The sequence below is a fragment of the Amaranthus tricolor genome, chromosome 11 (genome assembly GCF_026212465.1).
Source record: "Amaranthus tricolor cultivar Red isolate AtriRed21 chromosome 11, ASM2621246v1, whole genome shotgun sequence".
Taxonomy (NCBI): Eukaryota; Viridiplantae; Streptophyta; class Magnoliopsida; order Caryophyllales; family Amaranthaceae; genus Amaranthus; species Amaranthus tricolor.
In genome coordinates, this window is record NC_080057.1 from 20,846,318 (window position 1) to 20,869,937 (window position 23,620).

The 23,620-nt window shown below is 38.8% G+C and overlaps 1 protein-coding gene and 1 non-coding gene across 2 annotated transcripts; one reads left to right on the forward strand and one right to left on the reverse strand.

Moving 5' to 3' along the window:
- The first annotated feature begins 4,514 nt into the window (after positions 1–4,514).
- On the forward strand, positions 4,515–22,410 carry LOC130826652 (uncharacterized). Its single transcript, XM_057692222.1, has 4 exons — positions 4,515–4,867; positions 5,248–8,757; positions 20,469–21,220; positions 21,725–22,410. Exons 1-4 carry the CDS (start codon positions 4,515–4,517, stop codon positions 22,345–22,347), a joined length of 5,238 nt encoding a protein of 1,745 aa, XP_057548205.1. The 3' UTR covers positions 22,348–22,410.
- On the reverse strand, positions 5,701–5,808 carry LOC130827982 (small nucleolar RNA R71). The gene has a single exon (XR_009047295.1). It is a non-coding gene; the product is annotated as a small nucleolar RNA R71 (small nucleolar RNA).
- Positions 22,411–23,620: the final 1,210 nt, after the last annotated feature.

Here is a 23,620-nt window from a genome sequence, read left to right on the forward strand (position 1 = left end):
ATTATTTAGATCTAATTCTACATAAGTAAAAGTTATTGAAGTATTATGGGCACATAATTGGGGAAACGTTCTTGAACACCCAAGAACCATAGTATAGTGCTTTACTTATGAATGTTTATAATCAATAATAAACACCAACGAAATAATCATGTGTGCATACATGAATATAAAACAATAATAATCACACGTAAGATTTATCGAGGTTCACCCAATATTGACTACATCTTCTCTAGATCCTAGATAATTTTATTGTTACAAACAAGCAAGAAGTTTTAAGAACTCTAGAGAATGACAATTTAGAATTTCAATATAGTAGGAGATCTCTAAGAATTAGTATATGTTTAGGCTAATGGGTAACTGGATAGAAAATTTGAAACAAATAAGTAAAAATATATAAAAAAATCACATTATAGCCAACTTTTGAAACTATTTCCCAAGATAAGCAGTTTTTTTCCGGATCTGTTTGGTAGTGTTCGCTGTTACTAACAGTGAACTAAAGGAGAAAGTAAAAAAAGTCAAGGGTATGTTCGCTGGTACTAAGAGCGAACAAAGGGAGACCTGGTCAAAACAGGTCAAACCTCTGCTCGCTGTTACTGTTTGACCTTTTTTGACCAAGTCTCCCTTTGTTTGACCTGTTAGTAACAAAGGCATGATTCATTTACATGATTCAAAACGATATACATTTACATGATTCAAGGCATGATTCATCGCATGATTGATGTGTGTATTTTATATATTATTTTCTACCATGCCCCCATTGTATTTTCATAGCATTTCTCGCGTATTTTGCTCAATTTTCTATTGGTTTTTATGCTTGGTTGGAGTGTTTGTTTCTTATCTATTTTGTAGGTACAAAGCTCTAATTATGCTAGGAATCGACTCTTGGAGCGAGATTTGCAAGTTGGAAGGTCATTAGCTACTCAAAGGTCATTTTTGTGCTGACCAGGTCTCATACCCGGGTGGGTTTCCTCATACCCGGCCGGGTGAGCCTCACATACCCGACCGGGTTTGCACTTGATACTTAGAAGAATTTGAAGATGTTATTCGGAAGAAAAAGTTGCCACACGCACCCGGCCGGGTTTCCACATACCCGGCCGGGTGAGCCTCTCATACCCGGGTGGGTTCCCACATACCCGGCCAGGCCTCTATTGAAGATTAAAATGCTCAGCTGCGTACCCGGGCGGGTTTCCACATACCCGGACGGGTTTACTCCTGGACTTAGAAAATTTTTGACCTTTGAGATTTAGTTATGCTTCGCACCCGCCCGGGTTTCCACATACCCGGCCGGGTCAAGCAGTTATTTTTTTTTTAGTAACTTCCGTATCCTCCGATCTCTTTGGAGGAGGATATAAATAGCTTTTGAGGAGAATTACCAGGGGTGAAGTTTTTTTCTCTGTTTTGAGGGTTTGGTAGTGAAAGAGATTTATCATATTACTTGCTTTGAGGGATTGTTAATCAACGCTTCGACATTGTAATTTTAATTATATTGGAGGTATTGATTTCAATCCTAATTTCTTGTTCTTGGTTATTATTGTTATCTTTGAATGCTTGTGTCTCTATTAAATTTAAATTTGAATTTATGCATGAATTTCATTGTTGAATCTCTTGTTAGTTTCAATATGCTTAGTGAGTAGTTTTATTTCTAGGGTTTGGTGAAACTATGCAAAAGGTCATGATTCTTGTTTGATTTTAGGATTTAAATTTGGTTTGTTTAGGTGATTCAATTGATGGGTTCTAGATTGATTGCATGTTTGGCCAATTTGCAAGTTTTATTCGCTCAATTCTATAAGCGAGAGTTGCGAGTTTGAGTGAACGATTTCCTTCTTTGAACAATTAAGCTTTAATCGCGATAGCTTGTTTTATTGTTTAATTGTCGAATTTGTTTGCGAGAGCAACATCTTCCTTCGCCTATATTCATTCCTATCCCAATTGTTGTTCATGAATCATGATCTATGCATAGTGGATCCTTTTAGCCCTAGGTTTTTAATTATTGAATTCTATTCATCTCTTATTTTTGCGTTCTACTTAGATAACCAAAAATCCAACATTTGATCGTTAACAATAGTGAACTTAATTTAAATTGTAACTTCATTTGTCCTTCCACAGTGGTTCGACCCTACTTTCCCAACTATACTAGTTAGGTGAATTATGAATTATTTTTGGTAGTAAAACGACCTATCAAAATTTGGCGCCGTTGCCGGGGAAGGTCAACAATTTTACTTTTTGAATTTAGTGTTTGCTTTTGCTAACCCACTCGAGGAACAACTGTTCTTCGAGCGTATTTACGTTTGTTCTAGTGTTTTTGTGTATGACCAGGAGTACCAACAAGCAACCTTGTAACACCCCTGAATTTCAGACCCTTCAGGGGTGTCACTTGTGGAAATAAATAATTATTTAGATAGGAAAAAAAAAAAGATGACGTTTGAAAACTTCCAAACAAAGTCCTACGGAAATTTCGGCAGCATCTGCCTTGAAATTTGACGCGCCGAAGATTTAGACAAACGATAAATCATCATAATGAAGAGGCATCAATGGCCTCGTAACAGGATCACGGCGGAAAGGTCATCGCCAAAACCTCTGTCGACATGCTAAGCATGGATCGTGGTTCCCATGTAAACGCTTGGGTTTTCCAAGCAAAAAGGTAATCCACTGTACAAGTCATTCAAGATACTATAACAAAATATAAAACGATATAAATCTTTGCAGCGGAACGAATTACATCAAAAGGAGGACTCATGCCTCAACCAAAACATATACACTTTCAATTCGAAATCACATGCAGCGTCAAAAATGGTTCGAACAGGGCACGCGTCAAGGTTCTCACTCGATCCCCCCCCCCCCATATGCAATGCAAGGAAACTCCAAAACCTGCAAGACCTATCTACGACGTCCCTGCTGCTCAACGTAAAGTCGTGGACCAAACGTGTCATAGCAGGGCCATCAGAGACAAGCCGTCAACAAGGAAACAAGCAGTACACGTCAGTATCTAGCAACAAGTTATATATGCAACCAACAATCAATTCAACAAGATGAGAGAAGATAGACACTCCAATGTATAAAAATCTACTCCAACCATTCCTCACTTCTGTGCACTTCTCAATGCCTTCACCATTTTCTATTCCTTCCTTAATTCCACGTATTATCTTTTGTGACTAGAGGCCACCATATTGGGGTTTGCAAGACCCACATGGCAACACCTCAACCAAGGGCGGTGACGGCCATGCCGGCGCCCAATGGCAAGTATGATCATACCCCCGTACAGCGACCATATATAGATGATCCATGCCTCCGGGAACTAAACCAACTGGGGTACCAATCCAGTGGAGTCACAGTAACATCCAACTTAATATCTCATCAATAAGGGACTCATTCCCATTCCATCTCATATAATCCAACATTCTACTCTCGCGATATCAGAACTCAATCTCTACTATCTTTACAACTGATTTTCACTTGTGACACGAACTTAACCGTATTTAAATAGCACATCATATTCAACCTAGTTCGTATAATATTATCACGCAAGGAAAATAGATTGAAGATGCATGCAAGAATCAGTTACTGCGTGTACTTACCTGCACTGCAAGACGACAGCCACAAAAATCGCTTCGAAGGGGTTCTTACGCCCCTCTTATGAACCGGGCACCTATACACGTTTAAAGTAAGACTAATAAGCCTACTTCACATCATTTACGAAGCACCGACTCCATACAAGCTACGCTATTAGCCAATTAAGTTTCGATTCAAGCTAATACGCATTCTACGCATACTCATGTAATAAATTCAACCCATGTTCATACATGAACTACGCCATCAATTCCAATCAAACCATAACATTAGATTCTAGTCAGGTTTATATCAAGATATGTTCAAGAACACGTAATACATGACGTTACACTTAATAACAATCATATCACCTATGATAGCAGTGGTTTATTATTTTTCCAAGGTTTTTAGAGTGAAACGATTAAGAATGAATTAGATTTGTAGCTTGGCGAATCAATAACGATTCGTATAATTTGGGTCAAAGTCACCCAACTTAGCAACCGAGCTCAAAACTAACCACCTCATCAACGACTATAACCACGATAATACTTTCATTAATGACAATCGCTACCTTAATCCGTCTCAGTAATTATTATTATCGTTTACTCTACAACAATGGATATTAACAATACTAGTCACCATTCATCCAAACCACAAAAATAGTATATACTACTTTTAATTCATCCACCCCTAACTTATTCAAGTTCAATTCACACTTTCAAATGCCTACCCACTTTAAATCCTATTAAGATATAACTTAATCCAAGCTAAGATTCATGAATTTACCCAAATTACTATCTTTAAATTCATCATAATATAAACCCTAATCATTTTATTTCAATGATAATTCTTTTAACTACTACCCATACTATGATTCAATGAGACTAATACAATATACAATCAACACACAACTCATGAACATGGTAGATTCTAATTAAAATTAGCAAATCAATCAATTGAAAAGTGAGATGCTTACAAAGATCAAAACTAGCAAGAATGGTAAAGAGGAGGATGAAGGTCGTGGTGGTGGTGCACGAAAGCCAAGAATGGCTGGAGAAGACCTTAAATCGATAGCAGCTGACGGCTGCTGCTGGTTTGGCTGCCGGCTAGACACAGCGAGAGAGGAGGGGTGTGCTGCGGTGGCTACTGCTTGCGTGGGGAAGGAGAAGCCGGCTGCTACTGCTGGTTTGGAGGAAGAAGAGCGCAGCCCTTGCTGCTGCTTGCGAGTGGAGCTGTCGGTTGAGGGAAGTGGGAAAGAGGCGCACGGGAAGAGAGAGGAAGAAGGAGAGGGAGGAGAAGGAGAAGACGGCTTGTCTTCGATGTTTAGGGTTTCGTGGGTCTTTAACCGTTTTTTTTTTTTTTTTTTTTTTTTTTTTTTTTTTTTTTTTATTTATTTCGGTTCATTTTGTTGCAAGATCCAACTAAGAGACTCACCTTCGCGGCCTCATACATTTTAATAAAATAATCATTTTGATTCGAACCTCTTTATTTGAGAAGTCGTAACTATATTTTTAGTATATATATAAGTCGACATTTAAATCCATATGTGAAAGAAATTTATTAAAACTAATTCGGAAATAATTAAATAATAATTGTAAAATCTTTAAAAACTATTAAAATATTAAGTGATTACGTCATTAAAATGTCGGGGTGTTACAAACCTTTGCTTTTTGATCCTGAGGTTGAGGCAACTGCTCGTAGAACACACGCAAGTGCGAAGAAAAGGAGGGCGGAGGCTCGTAAACAAGCTCAACAAGCCTCTCAATCTCTTGACATGGCAGGTCAGGCTCCCGAGAGAACTCTTAGGCAGTCTACACAGCCCAAGGCTAGCAATGTTACCGCGGGGATTAGGTTGCCGACTACTAATGCTGGAAACTTTGACATCAAATCCCATGTTATGAATATGATCACGGGAAATCAGTTCTATGGTCTTGACAATGAAGAACCCGTCGATCATCTGCAGAAATTCCTTCAAGCATGTTCTCTACAAAAGATTACTGGGATGACTGACGACGAGCTCTACTTGTACCTCTTTCGTTTCTCTTTAGCAGGCAAGGCTCAACGTTGGTATAACTCTCTTCCCAACACCATTACTACTTGGGCGCAACTGTCTGATGCTTTTCTAGTGAAGTATTATCCCGGTTATAAGACTCACGACTACAGAGTTAAGCTCTATAGTTTCTCACAAGATGCGGGGGAGACTTTTCATGATGCGTGGGAGAGATTCAAAGATTACCAATATATGTGCCCTCATCACGGTATAGAGAAGGAATTTCTTATGCAATCTTTTTATAATGGTCTTGATAATGAGACTAAGAGGATGGTAGATGGTGCGGCTGGCGGCTCTTTCATGAACAAACAAACTTCTGAGGCTATTTCACTCTTGGATACTCTTGCTGAAAATCAATGGAATAGCTCATCTAGGCGCGCAGCTCAAGCACCAAGGAAGGGGAAGCATGAAGTTGAAACTTATTCCCTTCTATCATCACAAATCTCAGCTTTGAATGCGAAAATTGATGGGATGCGCATGAATGCTAATACATCTATGCCCGTCAATGCTATGGCTACCTCTAGCCAAGGTGGAGTTGCTTGTGATTATTGCGGTGTGCATGGTCATTCTCTAATGGAGTGTTCCGTTAATCCCAATGGAGCTATGGGGGTGCCAGAGCAAGTCAATGCTTTTCAAGCTTGTCCTCCTTTCAACAACAATAGCTACTATCCTGGAATTCGGAATCATCCTAACCTGTCATATCGCAGTAACAATGTGTTAAATCCTCAACAACAACATTTTCCACCACAAGCACCACAACAACATTATGGGCAACATCAGCAATATCAGCCCAATCAAGGACCACCCGGTTTCCAAAGGCCTCCTCAAGGCCATCAACAGCAGCATTTTCAGAACCAACAACCCCAATCCGAATTGGGGGAGTTGAAAAACATGATGGCCCAAATGGCCAAACAGCTTGAGCAACTCGGTACTCACAATAAAATGCTTGAAACTCAAGTTGCTCAATTGGCTGCATCTAGCTCCTCTAGACAAGCAGGAGCATTGCCCGGCCAACCCACTCAACCACATGGCAAGGAGACCGCCAATGCAATCACTACAAGGAGCGGGTTGAGTTATGATGAGCCGCCCATGCCTCACAATGAAGAGTCAAATTCGAAAGAAGTGGGCATTCCTAAAGTGGTTATTAATGAAGCACCTTCTGAGGCAGTGCACGAGAAAGAGAAAGCAAAAGAAGAGGCATTGCAAGTGCCTCCCATCACACTTCCTTTTCCCAACCGCCAAGTAAAGAGCAAGCTTGACAAACAATTCGGTAAGTTCTTGGAGGTAGTTAAGAATTTGCAGGTAACAGTTCCTTTTACTGAATTAATCACACAAGTGCCTGCTTATGCTAAATTCATGAAGGACATATTGACTAGGAAAAGAGCCTTTAGTGAGGTGGAAACAGTTGCTTTTACTGAACAATGTAGTGCTTTGCTACAAAACAAATCCCCTCCAAAACTGAAAGATCCTGGTAGTTTCTCCATCCCCTGTCACATTGGGACACTGTTTATTGATAAAGCTTTATGTGATTTAGGAGCTAGTGTCAGTGTAATGCCTTTTTCTGTCTGTTCTAAACTGAAAATGGGAGATCTAAAAGTTACCAATATTACTTTACAAATGGCCGACCGTTCTGTTAAATATCCTTTGGGTATTTTAGAGGACGTCCCTGTTAGGGTAGGTAAGTTTTATATCCCTGTTGATTTTGTTGTTCTTGATATGGAGGAAGATCGACAAATTCCTATTATTTTAGGAAGACCTTTCCTTCATACGGCAGGAGCAGTTATTGATGTGAAAAATGGTAGACTTACACTTTCTGTGGGGGATGACAATATAACTTTCAATTTGAGCAATGCTTTGAAAGGTCCCATGCTTGAGAAAAAATGCTATGCTATTGATGTAGTTGATGTGATTTGTCATGATAACTTGCCCCTAACTCTTATGAAAGATCCTTTGGAGGCCGTTCTTTGTCTTGAATCTTCTACAGGTGATGCTAGCATTTGGAAGACTGAAATTGATGCTATTGAACAAGCTCTTTGTAATGAAGAGCTTAGTCACAGCAAAGGCAAGAGAGTGCAGAGGTTAGTTCGGCCTGTATGCAAAGTTGAGGTAAAGAAGCCCGAACTAAAACCTCTCCCTTCCCATCTTAAGTATGTTTTTCTTGATGAGCAAGAGCTCCATCCTGTTATCGTCAGCACTACACTCAATGATGCCCAGCTTTCCCAACTTTTAGATGTTCTGAAAAATCATAAGAAGGCCATTGGGTATAGTGTTGATGATTTGAAAGGTATTAGTCCCGACTTTTGCATGCATAGGATTCATTTAGAAGAAGATCACAAGCCTTGTATTCAACCACAAAGGCGCTTAAACCCTAACATGCAAGAAGTCGTGAAAAGTGAGGTATTGAAACTACTTGACGCAGGCATTATTTTTCCTATTGCTGCATCTAAGTGGGTAAGTCCTGTGCAAGTGGTTCCAAAAAAAGGTGGGATGACTGTTGTTAAAAATGATAAAAATGAATTAATTCCCACTAGAACTGTCACTGGTTGGCGCATGTGCATTGATTACAGGAGACTGAATTTAGCTACTCATAAGGATCATTTCCCTCTCCCCTTCATTGATCAAATGCTTGAAAGGTTAGCTTGTCATAGATATTTTTGTTATTTGGATGGTTATTCTGGATTCTTCCAAATTCCCATTCATCCTGATGACCAAGAGAAGACAACATTCACTTGTCCTTATGGTACTTTTGCATATCGTAGAATGCCATTTGGGTTATGTAATGCACCAGCTACATTTCAGCGTTGCATGATGAGCATTTTTTCTCATTTCATAGAGTCTATCATGGAAATTTTTATGGATGACTTTAGTGTATATGGTAGTTCTTTTGAATCTTGTTTGGCTAATCTCACTAAAGTTTTGAAAAGATGTGAAGAATGTAATTTGGTTTTAAATTGGGAGAAGTGTCACTTTATGGTGACTGAGGGTGTGGTTCTTGGCCACATTATTTCTGATAAGGGCATACAGGTAGATCGAGCCAAGGTACAGGTGATTGAGCAATTACCACCACCAGTCAATGTGAAAGGGGTAAGGAGTTTTCTTGGTCATGCGGGGTTTTACCGCCGCTTTATTCAAGATTTTTCTAAAATTGCTAAACCACTAATGTAACACCCCGATATTTTCCCGATATATTATTTTTATTATTATTATTCTTTTAGAAAAAAAATATATATTTCTTTTATTATTTATTTTGTTAGTAGGTTAAATCATGAGAATCCAACTTTTAAGGCAAATAAAATCATTTTAAGTCCAAATCTTTTCCTAATCTATCTTTAATTTCAAAAAAAAAAATAAATAAATAAATAAAAAAAAAAAAAAAAAAAGGGAAATGACAAAGGTTGGCCGGCCATATGGGAATATTTGGGAGGATTTGTAACTTCCATTTGAGTAAATGGAAGGTTAAGGAAATTATTATAATAAAATCTCATAAATCCTTAATCAATTCCTTTCCTTTCCTTATTCCTTTCCTTACTCTTTTTCATTTTCAAATTCAATTGCAAGTAAGAAAAAAAAAAAAAATACTCTCAAAGTTTCTCTAATCCTCACGCCTAATATCATCAAATTGGTTCATCAAATTTTGGTGTGTTCTTGAGCAATTGTAAGTAATTCTTAAACTAGTTTTATTTTTAAGTTTTAATTTAAATTTCTATGTTTTTATATGTGTGATTTTATAGTTATGATTTTGTTCATGAATTAAAAATTTATGTTTAGATGTATGATGTTTTTCTATTTAAATTTAATATATGGTTTTAGGGTTTTAGATGTATGATGTTTTTTCTATTTAAATTTAATGTATGGTTTTAGGGTTTTAGATTTGTGCACATGTGTGTGTAGAATTGTTTGATGAATGATTGAAATATATATATATATATATATAAATATATATATATACATTAAAAAAAAAATGGTTGTTCATAAAAAAAATGTGTATGTGGTGATGGAAATTTATTTTTATTGATTAATAAAAGAGAAGTATAAGGTTGATAGAAGAAAAATTTGCATGTATATATATGTGATGTGTTTGTGTTTGAACATTGGAGTAAAAAGAATTATTTTTAAGAAAAATATAGATAATTAATTAAAATTTATTTTTGTATGTGATCATGGAAATTATGTAAATTTTATTGTTTAGATTTATTAAAGAATAAAGCATTGAAATTTTATATTTTGGTGATAAAAAAATGGAATCCCGTAGGTTTTGAAATAGTGGAAAATTTGTGTTTTTGGAGCATTTTTGGCTTTGAAATTAAGTTAAAAATACTTATACTATGTTATAAATTATGAAATTTGGTACCCGGGGGTTTTGACGCCTTCCGGACGCAACGGTGAAGTCGGATTTTCAGTTTGACAGTATTAAGATGAGTTTCTGGACAGAATGTATAAGCTGTCCAGTTTTGTGTTTATACCATGTTGTAGTATGTGATGGATGTTCATATTGTGTGTAGCATTCTAGGTATGGACGTAATTGAATATGTGTGTTATGTGTGATTGAGGAAAATGTGTATGTGTGCTTATTTCCCGAATACGATTGAACTTTGTAGGAAGTCGGTTCGTGACCGGGAATTGATTGAGACGCTTGCGAGTTGGTTATTTCGTTTAAGGTATGTACACGCAGCGTGGTTCGCAATAGATCGATGTATCATGTATTAATGATACCCAAAAGTAAGGCATGGGTATATAGAACGAATAATGCTATCGTTCGAATCAATAATTCTATACATTGTTATGATAAGTAGAGGTAGTATGTCCTCAATAACTTAAGTAGAGGTAGTATGTCCTCACTAACTCAAAAGTGGACGTAGTATGACGTCAATCTTTATATATTGTTTTGAAAGTAGAGGTAGTATGACCTCACTAACTTAAAAAGTGGACGTAGTATGTCGTCAATTGGTGGAAAAGAATTACTCGCGGCATATGAGGGCTTTATGAGCCACCGCGGGGGTATGCATACTTAACCATAGGCACCGAAGTATGGCGAGTGTCTATGGTAGAGGCTTGCTTAGGGGTTAGCTCCCCCTAATGTATTGTCTCACTTATGGAGTTTGGTGTGTACCGGCAGTATGGCTGGAAAGTACCGGCAGTATGGCTGGATAGTACTGGCAGTATGGCCGGATAGTACAGCAATATAGCTGACTAACTTTTACAAGAAAAATAAATATTCTTAACAAGTATGATCAAGCGTACGGTTCTGTGAATTGTTAATTAATCAAATTAAACTTTCTCGATGTTATTATTTATTGGTATGCGACTTTCGCTGACGTGTGCTTTTGGTCTTAACGACCCTGCGATGATGTTGTGTCCTATCTGGGCAATGACTAGCAGTAAGTTAAGTTGCAGGTCTGGGGAGTGAGGATTGTCCCTTGAAGAAATAAATTATTAAAGTAAAGAAGTCTTAAAAAGAACTTCAAAGTTTAGTTAAAGAGCATTTGGTTTTTATGAGGCGACTTTCGCTCTCAAGTTGTAATAAGTAGATTTGACTTTTCGTTTCTTATCCGCTGCTAAGTATTTCTTATTATCTAATAGTTTTAAATAACGCTAATAGAACTCGATCCGCACGTTTCCTTAACTTCAAAACTGTTTTAAACTGTTCCTAACGTTTCGGTTTGACTCGGGTTTTAGTTGTTTTGTTTTAAAAGATCATTTTCTTTTCTTTTCAAAGACCCGAGTTATTCCGAGATGTTACAACTGGTATCAGAGCGGGAGTTTTATTTAGTGTTATTTATCTATATCGATAGACTAACGTTAAAAAAAAAAAAAAAAAAAAAAAAAAAAAAAAAAAAAAAAAAAAAAAAAAAACTAACGAGAGTAAAAGGGGTAGACATTAAGGGGATATGACGTGTTATGCTTTGTGTCTTTAAGCATGATATCATGGATAACTTGATGTGTGCATGATAGGACCTTTGTGTCTATATCTCTGATGATTTGAAATATCTACCCTTGTCTTATCTTAGAAATTGATTGTTTTGTTTTCTCTCCTTGTGAGTCAGGAAGTTCGATCATTATCTTCTCTCATGGATAAAGGAAAAAGACCGGCCGATGAGGGAATTAATACCCGAGATGAACCCTGGAGAGTTTTAGATAATGCCCCAATTTGGGCAGAAATAGAGGCTCAGGGAATTTGGGATAGAAAAGAGGGAGAATGTGATTTGGATTACGCCCGACGTATGGAAATGATTTTCAAAAAGTCCAAACAGGTGTATGAAGGGATAATGGAAAAGGAAACTAATACATTGATGGGGATGATTGACGAGTTTCACCTAGAGTTTGACAGGAGGGTAAGAACATTGCAATCTGAGGGTCGGAACGGAGTTGACGTTCCAGGGTCTAGTGGGGCAAGGAGAGATAATAGGGAGGAGGATGTTCACATAGTAGACCCTGACCCAATGCCATTTATAATCTTTGAGGGGTTGGACTTCGAGAGGGATCCAGAGGAGGACCCAGAGGAGGATCCAGAAGAGGATCCAGAAGAGGACCCAGAGGAGGATCCAGAAGAGGATCCAGAAGAGGACCCGGAGGAGGAGGACCCCGATGAGGATCCAGAAGAGGAATTTGAGGAGCAGGGAGAATTCATGGAGGAGGATCCTTTAGGAGTGGTAGAAGATCCTGATGAGGGGGAACTAGCTTATAGAGCTGGAATGATGAGTGATGATGATAGTGAGCATATTATTTTAGGGGGTTGGCCGGTGAGACGAGAGAATCTTATGAGTGAGGAAGAGAGTGAAATTATGATGTGGGAAGAGGAACCACCCGAACCAATAATTGTAGAGCTTTCTGATTCTGAAGAACGACTTTCTATGAGTGATTCCTTATCTGTGGGAACCCCTTCTGTTTCCGATAGCGCGTCTAGCGATGACTCTGATGATGCTGATTTTGACCCTGATCAATACATGGAGGATCGGGACCGCATGGATGCATCACCTTTATTTGCCTGATTGTTTTTTTCCTTTATTTGACTATGCATGTGTTTGAGTTCGTATGTCTTGTCCCTTAGTAGAATAAATTGCGAACAATTTTGTTGATTTGATGATTTGGTTGATTATCTCGGACTTTTGTAGTTTTGAACAATGGCTATGTGGGAAATTATACCCAAGTATTCTTTCTAGATTGGAAGTATATGGTTTATTTGTTTTGAATTTGAATTTTGATTCCCTTTTATTTGATAATATAAACATTTGAAAGTAGAATCGATTCAGAGTTGTGTTTATGGAAAATAAATAAATCCGATTTTAGACTTATTGTTCAACCTTTTTACCTTTAGGGCTACTACCTTGTATATTTTAGAGCAATAACAGAATGAGTATTTCCTTAAACCTCAAACGCTATAGAAATGTATTTACACACCTTGTTTAAACCTTATGCAGTATACCTGCCATCATGCCACCCTTTTTGAGAAGGTCCGTGCCAAGAGGAAACTCTGATCGCGTACTTCGAAACCTAATCAAGGCCCTAGCTGGCGCAAGGAATCCGAGACCGAAATCCTTGGAGGATAAGGCTTCGTCAATTAGTAAGAGGATAGCCCAAAGTAAACCCTCGACTTATAGTGGGAAAGGGGAACCTTCTGTGTTGGAAACCTGGCTAAGAGAATTTGACAAGCTTTTTAGCGTGGTGAGATGTCCTGCTGAGCTCATGGTTGACCAAGCCGCGTTTTTTCTAGTAGAAGACGCTGACTATTGGTGGACACATAGTAAGATGAGATTGATATCCGAAAACGACGGTGATTTAAGCTGGGAAGAATTTAAGGGGGCGTTGAGGGACCAATTCTATCCGCCTCATGTTAGGAAGGACAAATCAAATGAGTTTGCTAGGTTCGAAATGGGAAACCTAACGGTAGATGAATATTATCAGAAATTTATGGAATACTTGAAGTTTTGCCCTGACGATGTCCCAACTGAGGGAAAGAAAATACAGCGTTTTGAGTTAGGTCTATCGTATGAGATCCAAAAACACATTGAGACCGATAGGTATGATACGTTAGACCAACTTTATAAGAGAGCTGCGCAGATTGGGAACGTTATCAGGAAGGAAAAAGAGAAGTTGGGCCATAGCGGGGAAAAGAGAAAAGAACCTGTGTTTTATAATGATACGAATGCGAGTAACCAAGTCCAAAATCAATTTAAAAAGCACAGACCGTCTGGGGGCTTTCAGGAGAAAGGTTTCCATTCTGGTCAAAGCAGCAAGAGTGGGGGAAGTTTGAGGCTAGAGGCTAGAATGCAGAAGCCTTTGTATGATCGTAATGGGAAAGAGAGAATCTTCAACTGTAGGAGATGCCACAAGAACCACCCAGGAAGGGACTGCAGGGGTGCGTTAGTGGACTGTTCTTACTGTGGTAAGCCGGGCCATAGATTGTACGAGTGTTATACTCGCATAGGACAACAAGAGTGGCAAGGGGGAAATCATAGAGGTTTCCAACAACAAAGAACCGCTAACGGACGGGGTAGTAATGATGCTGGTAGGGGAAATCACAATGGTGGAAGTTTTGGCCGAAACTTGGGAGGTGCCTCAAACCCAAGGTTTTCGGGGAATAACTCCGGTCTTCAGCACCGACCGGAAAATGCTAGAAACGAGAATTTCTTTGCAAGCCAACGTGGGAATCAAGGAGGTGCTACTACTTCTACCCAGAACGACGGCAGGCTTTCAGCAGTTAACTCGAGAGAGGCAGCGCAGACGACGGATGTGGTCATATGTACGTTCTGTATTAATGAAAAATCCGTTAAAGTACTGTTTGATTCTGGTGCATCATGCTCGTTTGTTTCAAAGTCTAGAGTTAAGGACTTAGAATTGGAAAAACCTGAGGAAACGTCTTTTTCAGTCTCTACTCCTTCCGGGGAGATGTTTCATTGTGATACGTTGTTCCGTGAAGTGCCGGTTAAGATAGGAAAAGTAAAATTTCCAAGTAATTTATTTTCTCTAGAAATGGATGACTTAAATGTAATACTTGGGATGGATTGGCTAAGTAGATATAAAGCGATATTAAATTGTGAAGAACAGTCAGTGACCTTAAGTGGACCTAGGGGGGAGAAGGTTAAATATAGGAGTCTTCCTAAGGGACCGAGGATAAAAATCGTATCATCATTGAAGGTCAAGAAATTGATCAAGCAAGGGCAACCGTGGTTTCTGTGTAGTATAAGTAAAGTAGGGGAGCGGGAGTTGCAGCTTGAGAACATTCCAGTGGTCTGTGATTTTAGAGATGTCTTCCCAGAAGAACTCCCTGGTATGCCGCCAAGAAGGGACGTGGATTTCTCGATTGATTTAATCCCTGGGACAGGACCAATTTCAAAAGCTCCTTACCGAATGGCCCCAAGGGAGATGGAAGAATTGAAAATCCAATTGGAGGAGTTGTTAGAGAAGGGGTATATAAGACCTAGTGTGTCGCCTTGGGGAGCCCCAGTGTTGTTTGTAAGGAAAAAGGACGGAACGATGCGTCTCTGTATTGATTACAGAGAACTTAATAAGGTCACTGTTAAGAATAAGTACCCGTTACCACGGATCGATGATCTTTTTGATCAGTTGCAAGGGGCAGGAGTCTTTTCCAAGATTGATCTGCGGTCCGGGTACCATCAGTTACGTATCAAGGAGGAGGATATTAGTAAATCAGCTTTTAGAACCAGATACGGACACTTTGAATTTACGGTGATGCCTTTTGGGTTGACCAATGCACCCGCAGCATTCATGGGGTTGATGAATCGGGTCTTTAACGCATACCTCGATAAGTGTGTGGTGGTGTTCATTGATGATATTTTGGTATATTCCAAAAGTCAAGAAGAACATCGAGAGCATTTAAGGATGGTCTTGCAGATTCTACGAGAGAATCAGTTGTATGCTAAGTTTTCGAAGTGTGAATTTTGGTTAGAACAAGTGGCTTTTCTGGGTCACATTGTTTCTAAGGAGGGAATTTCCGTTGATCCAGCAAAAGTAGCAGCTGTCCGGGATTGGTCTACACCTCGGAATGTTACGGATATCCGGAGTTTCTTAGGATTAGCGGGATACTATCGTCGTTTTGTCAAAGACTTTTCTCGCATCGCTCGTCCACTGACAGCCTTGATGAAGAAGGAAAAGAAGTTCGAATGGACTGAGGATTGCGAGAAAGCATTTCAGTTATTAAAGGAGAGGTTAACTACAGCTCCTGTGTTGACCTTACCTGACCCATCTTTGGAATACTCCGTCTACAGTGACGCTTCCAAACATGGATTAGGTTGTGTTTTAATGCAAGAGAGAAAGGTGGTGGCGTATGCTTCACGTCAACTAAGGACTCATGAGGTGAATTATCCAACACATGACTTGGAGTTAGCGGCTGTGGTTTTTGCATTGAAAATCTGGCGACATTATCTTTATGGTGTCAAATGCAAGGTCTTTACGGATCATAAAAGCTTGCAATTTTTATTCACTCAATCCGAGTTGAATTTGCGCCAACGACGTTGGTTAGAACTTATCAGCGATTATGATTTGGAGATTTCATATCACGAAGGTCGTGCGAATGTAGTCGCCGATGCTTTGAGTAGAAAATCGAGGCATTCCGTTTCAGCGTTAATAACCTCTGAAGAGTTGAGTAAGGAGTTTGGGAGAATGAACTTGGAGATAATCCAAGAAGGGGAATTGGAAGCCAAGTTGAGTGCCTTGTCTATTCAACCTACCTTTTTCGAAGAGATTATGGCTAAGCAACTGGAAGACCCAAAGTTCATTAAACTTCGTGAGCAGATCAGTGAAGGGAAAGCTGAAGGTTTTACAATTCATGAGGACGGTAGTCTTCGTTTTAAAGGACGATGGTGTGTGCCGGATGGGTGTGACTCCTTGAAGGAAAAATTGTTGAACGAAGCTCATTATTCTAGATTTTCGGTTCATCCTGGTGGGGATAAGATGTATCAAGATTTAAAATGCATGTTTTGGTGGTCTGGTATGAAAAAGAATATCGCTGAATTTGTTTCCAAGTGTTTAACGTGTCAAAAGGTTAAGAGTGAACATCGAAGACCAGCTGGGTTACTGCAACCCCTAGAAGTCCCGGTCTGGAAGTGGGATGACATATCTATGGATTTCGTGTTAGGGTTGCCACGAACTAAGACTGGTAATGATACTCTTTGGGTCATCGTAGATAGGCTTACTAAGTCTGCAAGGTTTATTCCGATGAACTGTAAGTGGGATATGGAGCAACTTGCTCGTGCCTATATTCGATACGTTGTTCGATATCACGGAATACCTCGTACTATTGTCTCCGATCGTGATACTCGATACTTGTCACATTTTTGGAAGTCATTACAGCAGGCTTTGGGAACCACTCTTCTTCATAGCACGTCTTTTCACCCTATGACGGATGGTCAGACTGAACGTGTCAATCAGATACTAGAAGATATGTTGAGAGCAATAGCCATGGAATGGCAAGGTTCATGGGATGAACATTTGGATTTAGTAGAATTCTCTTATAATAATAGTTATCAGGCAACAATTCAAATGGCTCCGTTTGAAGCACTTTATGGTCGTAAGTGCCGTAGTCCTGTATGTTGGGATGATTTTACTGAATCTGTCACCTTAGGACCTGATATGCTTGTACAAATGACAGAGAAAGTAAAGTTGATTCGCGATAAAATGAAGGCAGCCCAGGATAGACAAAAATCGTACGCCGATCTCCGACGTCGGCCTGATGAGTACGAAGTGGGCGACAAAGTCCTACTCCGGGTATCTCCGATGAGAGGTGTGGTTCGTTTTGGTGCTCGTGGGAAACTGAGCCCGCGTTTCATTGGCCCCTATGATATTGTGGAGCGGATTGGGAAGTTAGCTTACCGGTTAGCGTTACCTAATGCGTTGGGTAAGGTTCATGACGTTTTTCATATCTCCCAGTTAAAACGTTATGTTGCGGCGTCTTCGCATGTCTTAGACCCGGAACCGTTAGAACTTGATGAAAGCCTCACCTATGAAGAGCAACCTGTCCAGATTTTAGATAGAAAAGTTCGCAGTACTCGGCGGAAGGATGTTGCAATGGTTAAGGTTTTATGGTCCAATCATCGGTCACAAGAGGCAACTTGGGAAACAGAAGCGTCAATGCGAGAGAAGTATCCGCATCTTTTTCCTCAGGTTAGTAAGTTACGGGGACGTAACTTCTTAAGGGGGTAGGAAGCGATAGGATTTTGCGCGTTTTGAGTTACTTTGATCTTTTTCTTTTGTGGTGTGCTTGCTTTATCGATTTTTTTTATGTGTGATTGTGCGTGTTTTTGTGTTTGTACGTTGTGGTTTTGGGGTCAAAACCTTTTTAAGGGGGGTAGTCTGTAACACCCCGATATTTTCCCGATATATTATTTTTATTATTATTATTCTTTTAGAAAAAAAATATATATTTCTTTTATTATTTATTTTGTTAGTAGGTTAAATCATGAGAATCCAACTTTTAAGGCAAATAAAATCATTTTAAGTCCAAATCTTTTCCTAATCTATCTTTAATTTCAAAAAAAAAATAAATAAATAAATAAATAAATAAATAAAAAAAAAAGGGAAATGGCAAAGGTTGGCCGGCCATATGGGAATATTTGGGAGGATTTGTAACTTCCATTTGAGTAAATGGAAGGTTAAGGAAATTATTATAATAAAATCTCATAAATCCTTAATCAATTCCTTTCCTTTCCTTATTCCTTTCCTTACTCCTTTTCATTTTCAAATTCAATTGCAAGTAAGAAAAAAAAAAAATACTCTCAAAGTTTCTCTAATCCTCACGCCTAATATCATCAAATTGGTTCATCAAATTTTGGTGTGTTCTTGAGCAATTGTAAGTAATTCTTAAACTAGTTTTATTTTTAAGTTTTAATTTAAATTTCTATGTTTTTATATGTGTGATTTTATAGTTATGATTTTGTTCATGAATTAAAAATTTATGTTTAGATGTATGATGTTTTTCTATTTAAATTTAATATATGGTTTTAGGGTTTTAGATGTATGATGTTTTTTCTATTTAAATTTAATGTATGGTTTTAGGGTTTTAGATTTGTGCACATGTGTGTGTAGAATTGTTTGATGAATGATTGAAATATATATATATATATATATAAATATATATATATACATTAAAAAAAAATGGTTGTTCATAAAAAAAATGTGTATGTGGTGATGGAAATTTATTTTTATTGATTAATAAAAGAGAAGTATAAGGTTGATAGAAGAAAAATTTGCATGTATATATATGTGATGTGTTTGTGTTTGAACATTGGAGTAAAAAGAATTATTTTTAAGAAAAATATAGATAATTAATTAAAATTTATTTTTGTATGTGATCATGGAAATTATGTAAATTTTATTGTTTAGATTTATTAAAGAATAAAGCATTGAAATTTTATATTTTGGTGATAAAAAAATGGAATCCCGTAGGTTTTGAAATAGTGGAAAATTTGTGTTTTTGGAGCATTTTTGGCTTTGAAATTAAGTTAAAAATACTTATACTATGTTATAAATTATGAAATTTGGTACCCGGGGGTTTTGACGCCTTCCGGACGCAACGGTGAAGTCGGATTTTCAGTTTGACAGTATTAAGATGAGTTTCTGGACAGAATGTATAAGCTGTCCAGTTTTGTGTTTATACCATGTTGTAGTATGTGATGGATGTTCATATTGTGTGTAGCATTCTAGGTATGGACGTAATTGAATATGTGTGTTATGTGTGATTGAGGAAAATGTGTATGTGTGCTTATTTCCCGAATACGATTGAACTTTGTAGGAAGTCGGTTCGTGACCGGGAATTGATTGAGACGCTTGCGAGTTGGTTATTTCGTTTAAGGTATGTACACGCAGCGTGGTTCGCAATAGATCGATGTATCATGTATTAATGATACCCAAAAGTAAGGCATGGGTATATAGAACGAATAATGCTATCGTTCGAATCAATAATTCTATACATTGTTATGATAAGTAGAGGTAGTATGTCCTCAATAACTTAAGTAGAGGTAGTATGTCCTCACTAACTCAAAAGTGGACGTAGTATGACGTCAATCTTTATATATTGTTTTGAAAGTAGAGGTAGTATGACCTCACTAACTTAAAAAGTGGACGTAGTATGTCGTCAATTGGTGGAAAAGAATTACTCGCGGCATATGAGGGCTTTATGAGCCACCGCGGGGGTATGCATACTTAACCATAGGCACCGAAGTATGGCGAGTGTCTATGGTAGAGGCTTGCTTAGGGGTTAGCTCCCCCTAATGTATTGTCTCACTTATGGAGTTTGGTGTGTACCGGCAGTATGGCTGGAAAGTACCGGCAGTATGGCTGGATAGTACTGGCAGTATGGCCGGATAGTACAGCAATATAGCTGACTAACTTTTACAAGAAAAATAAATATTCTTAACAAGTATGATCAAGCGTACGGTTCTGTGAATTGTTAATTAATCAAATTAAACTTTCTCGATGTTATTATTTATTGGTATGCGACTTTCGCTGACGTGTGCTTTTGGTCTTAACGACCCTGCGATGATGTTGTGTCCTATCTGGGCAATGACTAGCAGTAAGTTAAGTTGCAGGTCTGGGGAGTGAGGATTGTCCCTTGAAGAAATAAATTATTAAAGTAAAGAAGTCTTAAAAAGAACTTCAAAGTTTAGTTAAAGAGCATTTGGTTTTTATGAGGCGACTTTCGCTCTCAAGTTGTAATAAGTAGATTTGACTTTTCGTTTCTTATCCGCTGCTAAGTATTTCTTATTATCTAATAGTTTTAAATAACGCTAATAGAACTCGATCCGCACGTTTCCTTAACTTCAAAACTGTTTTAAACTGTTCCTAACGTTTCGGTTTGACTCGGGTTTTAGTTGTTTTGTTTTAAAAGATCATTTTCTTTTCTTTTCAAAGACCCGAGTTATTCCGAGATGTTACAACTAACCCAACTTCTTCTTAAAGATGCACCTTTTGACTTTACTGAGGAATGTGCTGAGTCTTTTAACAGGATAAAGCAAGCTCTCATAACCGCACCCATCATTCGCCCTCCCGATTGGGAACTCCCATTCGAGATTATGTGCGATGCAAGTGATTTTGCGGTTGGAGCTGTGCTCGGGCAAAGAAAGGACAAGGTCTTGCATGCCATTTATTATGCTAGCAAGACTTTGGATGAGGCTCAGGTCAACTACGCCACCACAGAGAAGGAACTTTTAGCTGTTATTTATGCCTTAGAAAAATTTAGATCATATCTTCTTGGTTCCAAGGTTATTGTGTATACTGACCATGCAGCTTTAAAGTACCTTCTTGCTAAGAAGGAAGCCAAACCAAGGCTTATTAGGTGGATTCTCTTACTTCAGGAGTTTGATATTGAGATTCGTGATAAGAAAGGAGCAGAGAATGTAGTTGCAGACCACCTGTCTAGAATCAGGTATGATGATGGTAAGATCTCCTCCTCTATTGATGATTCTTTTCCTGATGATCAGTTGTTTGCAGTCACATCACAGGGTCCGTGGTTTGCAGATTATGCTAACTATGTGGTAGGCGGCATTTTGCCTCCTGATTTGTCCTACCAACAAAAGAAAAGGTTCTTGCATGATGTTAGATATTATTTTTGGGATGATCCTTTTCTTTTCCGTGAGTGTGCAGATGGAATTTATCGCAGGTGCATTCCTGAGTGGGAGGTCCATGGGATCCTCCAGCGCTGCCACAGCTCACCCTATGGGGGACATCATGGGCCAGATAAAACCGTTCGCAAGCTGAATGAGTCTGGTTTCTTTTGGCCCACGATGTTCAAGGATGCTCAGTCTTTTGTTATGTCATGTGATTCTTGCCAGAGGACCGGCAACATTTCGAGGCGGCATGAGATGCCCCAAACTGGTATTCTTGAGGTCGAAATTTTTGACGTTTGGGGTGTCGATTATATGGGACCTTTTCCATCTTCTAATGGGAATTGCTACATTTTGGTCGCTGTCGACTATGTCTCTAAGTGGGTCGAAGCAATCGCATCTCCCACCAATGATTCTAAAGTGGTCATCCGGCTTCTAAGCAAGGTCATATTTCCGAGATTTGGGGTTCCTAGAGCTCTCATTAGTGATGGTGGTTCGCATTTTCATGAACGAAAGTTAGATTCTCTTCTCAAGAAGTATGAAGTTTATCATCGTACTGGACTTGCATATCATCCCCAAACAAGCGGTCAAGTTGAGATTTCCAACCGCGAGATCAAATCTATACTAGAAAAGGTGGTTGCAAAGTCTAGGAAAGATTGGAGTATGAAGCTTGATGACACGCTTTGGGCCTACAGAACAGCTTTCAAAACACCTATTGGCACCTCCCCATACCGGCTTGTGTACGGAAAATCCTGTCATCTTCCCGTCGAATTAGAGTACAAAGCTCATTGGGCAATTCGCGAGCTTAACATGGATAACAAGTTAGCAGGGGAGAAGAGGCTTCTTCAACTTAATGAGTTAGATGAGTTTCGATTGTCCGCCTATGACAGTGCTCGGATTTACAAGGACAAAACTAAGAAATGGCATGATAAGAAGATCCTCCCAAGAGAGTTTGCAAAGGGAGATAAGGTGTTATTGTTCAATTCTCGACTCAAGTTCTTTCCCGGAAAGCTAAAGTCTAGATGGTCTGGTCCTTTTTTGGTTACTAATGTGCATAAGTTCGGCTCCGTGGAATTGAAAAATGAAAAAGGTGATGTTTTCAAGGTCAATGGACAACGTTTAAAGCTTTACCATGAAGGAAATGTTGTTGGAACGATGGAAGTTATCCACCTTCATCCTTCTTCACCCTCTTAAGTTGGTCGAACAAAAGGGTCGTGCGGGACCTTAAAAACCAGCACTTGTCGGGAGGTAACCCGATTTCAGAGTTCACATCAATTATAAAAAAAAAAAAAAAAAAAAAAAAAAAAAAAGTGCCCGGACCCGCCCGGGTTTCTCCTCACCCGCCCGGGTATTCTCCAGGTTAAAAGAAGAAAAAGAAACACTACCCGGACCCGCCCGAGTTTCTCTCACCCGCCCGGTTTTTCTTCTGCACCCAAACCCGCCCGGGTCTTCACTCACCCGCCCGGGTCCGGTCTCCTCCCTCACCGGTTATATTTTTTTTCTTTCTTTCCTTTCCCTCATTCACACTTCACTCACCACTTCATCTTCTTCCTCCATCATTTTCTCTCTCTTCCACCATTACTCTCAACTTTCCTAACTCTCTTTCCTCAAATTTTCCACTTTTCATTCATCAAAAACACCTAAAAATTTCCCCATCCTCATCCTCTTCTCATTCTCTTTTCCATTCACTAGTTCTTTTTCATCAACTTCACCCATTCCTTCAAATCTCAATCTTTACACATTTCTCTTTTTATTTTTAATTTTCACCCTCCAACTACATTAACCCAATTCTTACTACTTTCTTCTTACCCATTCTTTTATTCTACTCATTCACCCATCAATTTCAAAAAAAAAAAAAAAAAAAAAAAAAAAAAAAAAAAAAAAAACCGAGAGTGCCATGGCAAGCAAGCGGGCACGAGCTTCGGGGTCCAGCTCACAACCTATAGTTCCAGACATTGAGCGCGATGAGGATTTTCCCGACGTTATTTTCTGTAATGAGGATCAACGACAAAAGTTTCAACATCTCAAAGGGCGCATTGTGTCATCTAAGTGGATCGATCGTTCGGCACTCGAACGATTAGGTATTCTCGAACCCACCCGTGATTTATTTGCTTCTCTTGGATTGTCTACTTTGTTTAATGCATGTCATAACACTCATGAGCATCTTACATTAGAATTTGTGAGTTCATTGTGGGAAGATGTTAGTGATAGGAGCAAACCTAAGTTGCGGTTTCGGCTGCACAACCGGAATTTTTCCTTGACCATTTCGCAATTAGCTAAATGTTTTGGCCTCCCTACGGGAGGAGATTTGCGAATACCCCAAGGAGGTGAGGCATGTGAATTATTTCGTCGTTTAACTGGACTGACCAATGTTAACACATCACACATGCATATTAATCAAGTTCATCATCCATGTGTGCGTGTGTGTTTGAAATTCTTCAGTACTTGTTTGTTTGGTCGAGCCGAC

Coding starts and splice junctions, on each gene's coding strand:
- LOC130826652 (XM_057692222.1), top strand. CDS start 4,515: ATGCTTACAAAGATCAAAACTAGCAAGAATGGTAAAGAGGAGGATGAA. Junction 8,758..20,468: donor AAAATTGCTAAACCACTAAT/GTAACACCCCGA, acceptor CAAAGACCCGAG/TTATTCCGAGATGTTACAAC. Junction 21,221..21,724: donor TTATCGCAGGTGCATTCCTG/AGTGGGAGGTCC, acceptor GACTTGCATATC/ATCCCCAAACAAGCGGTCAA.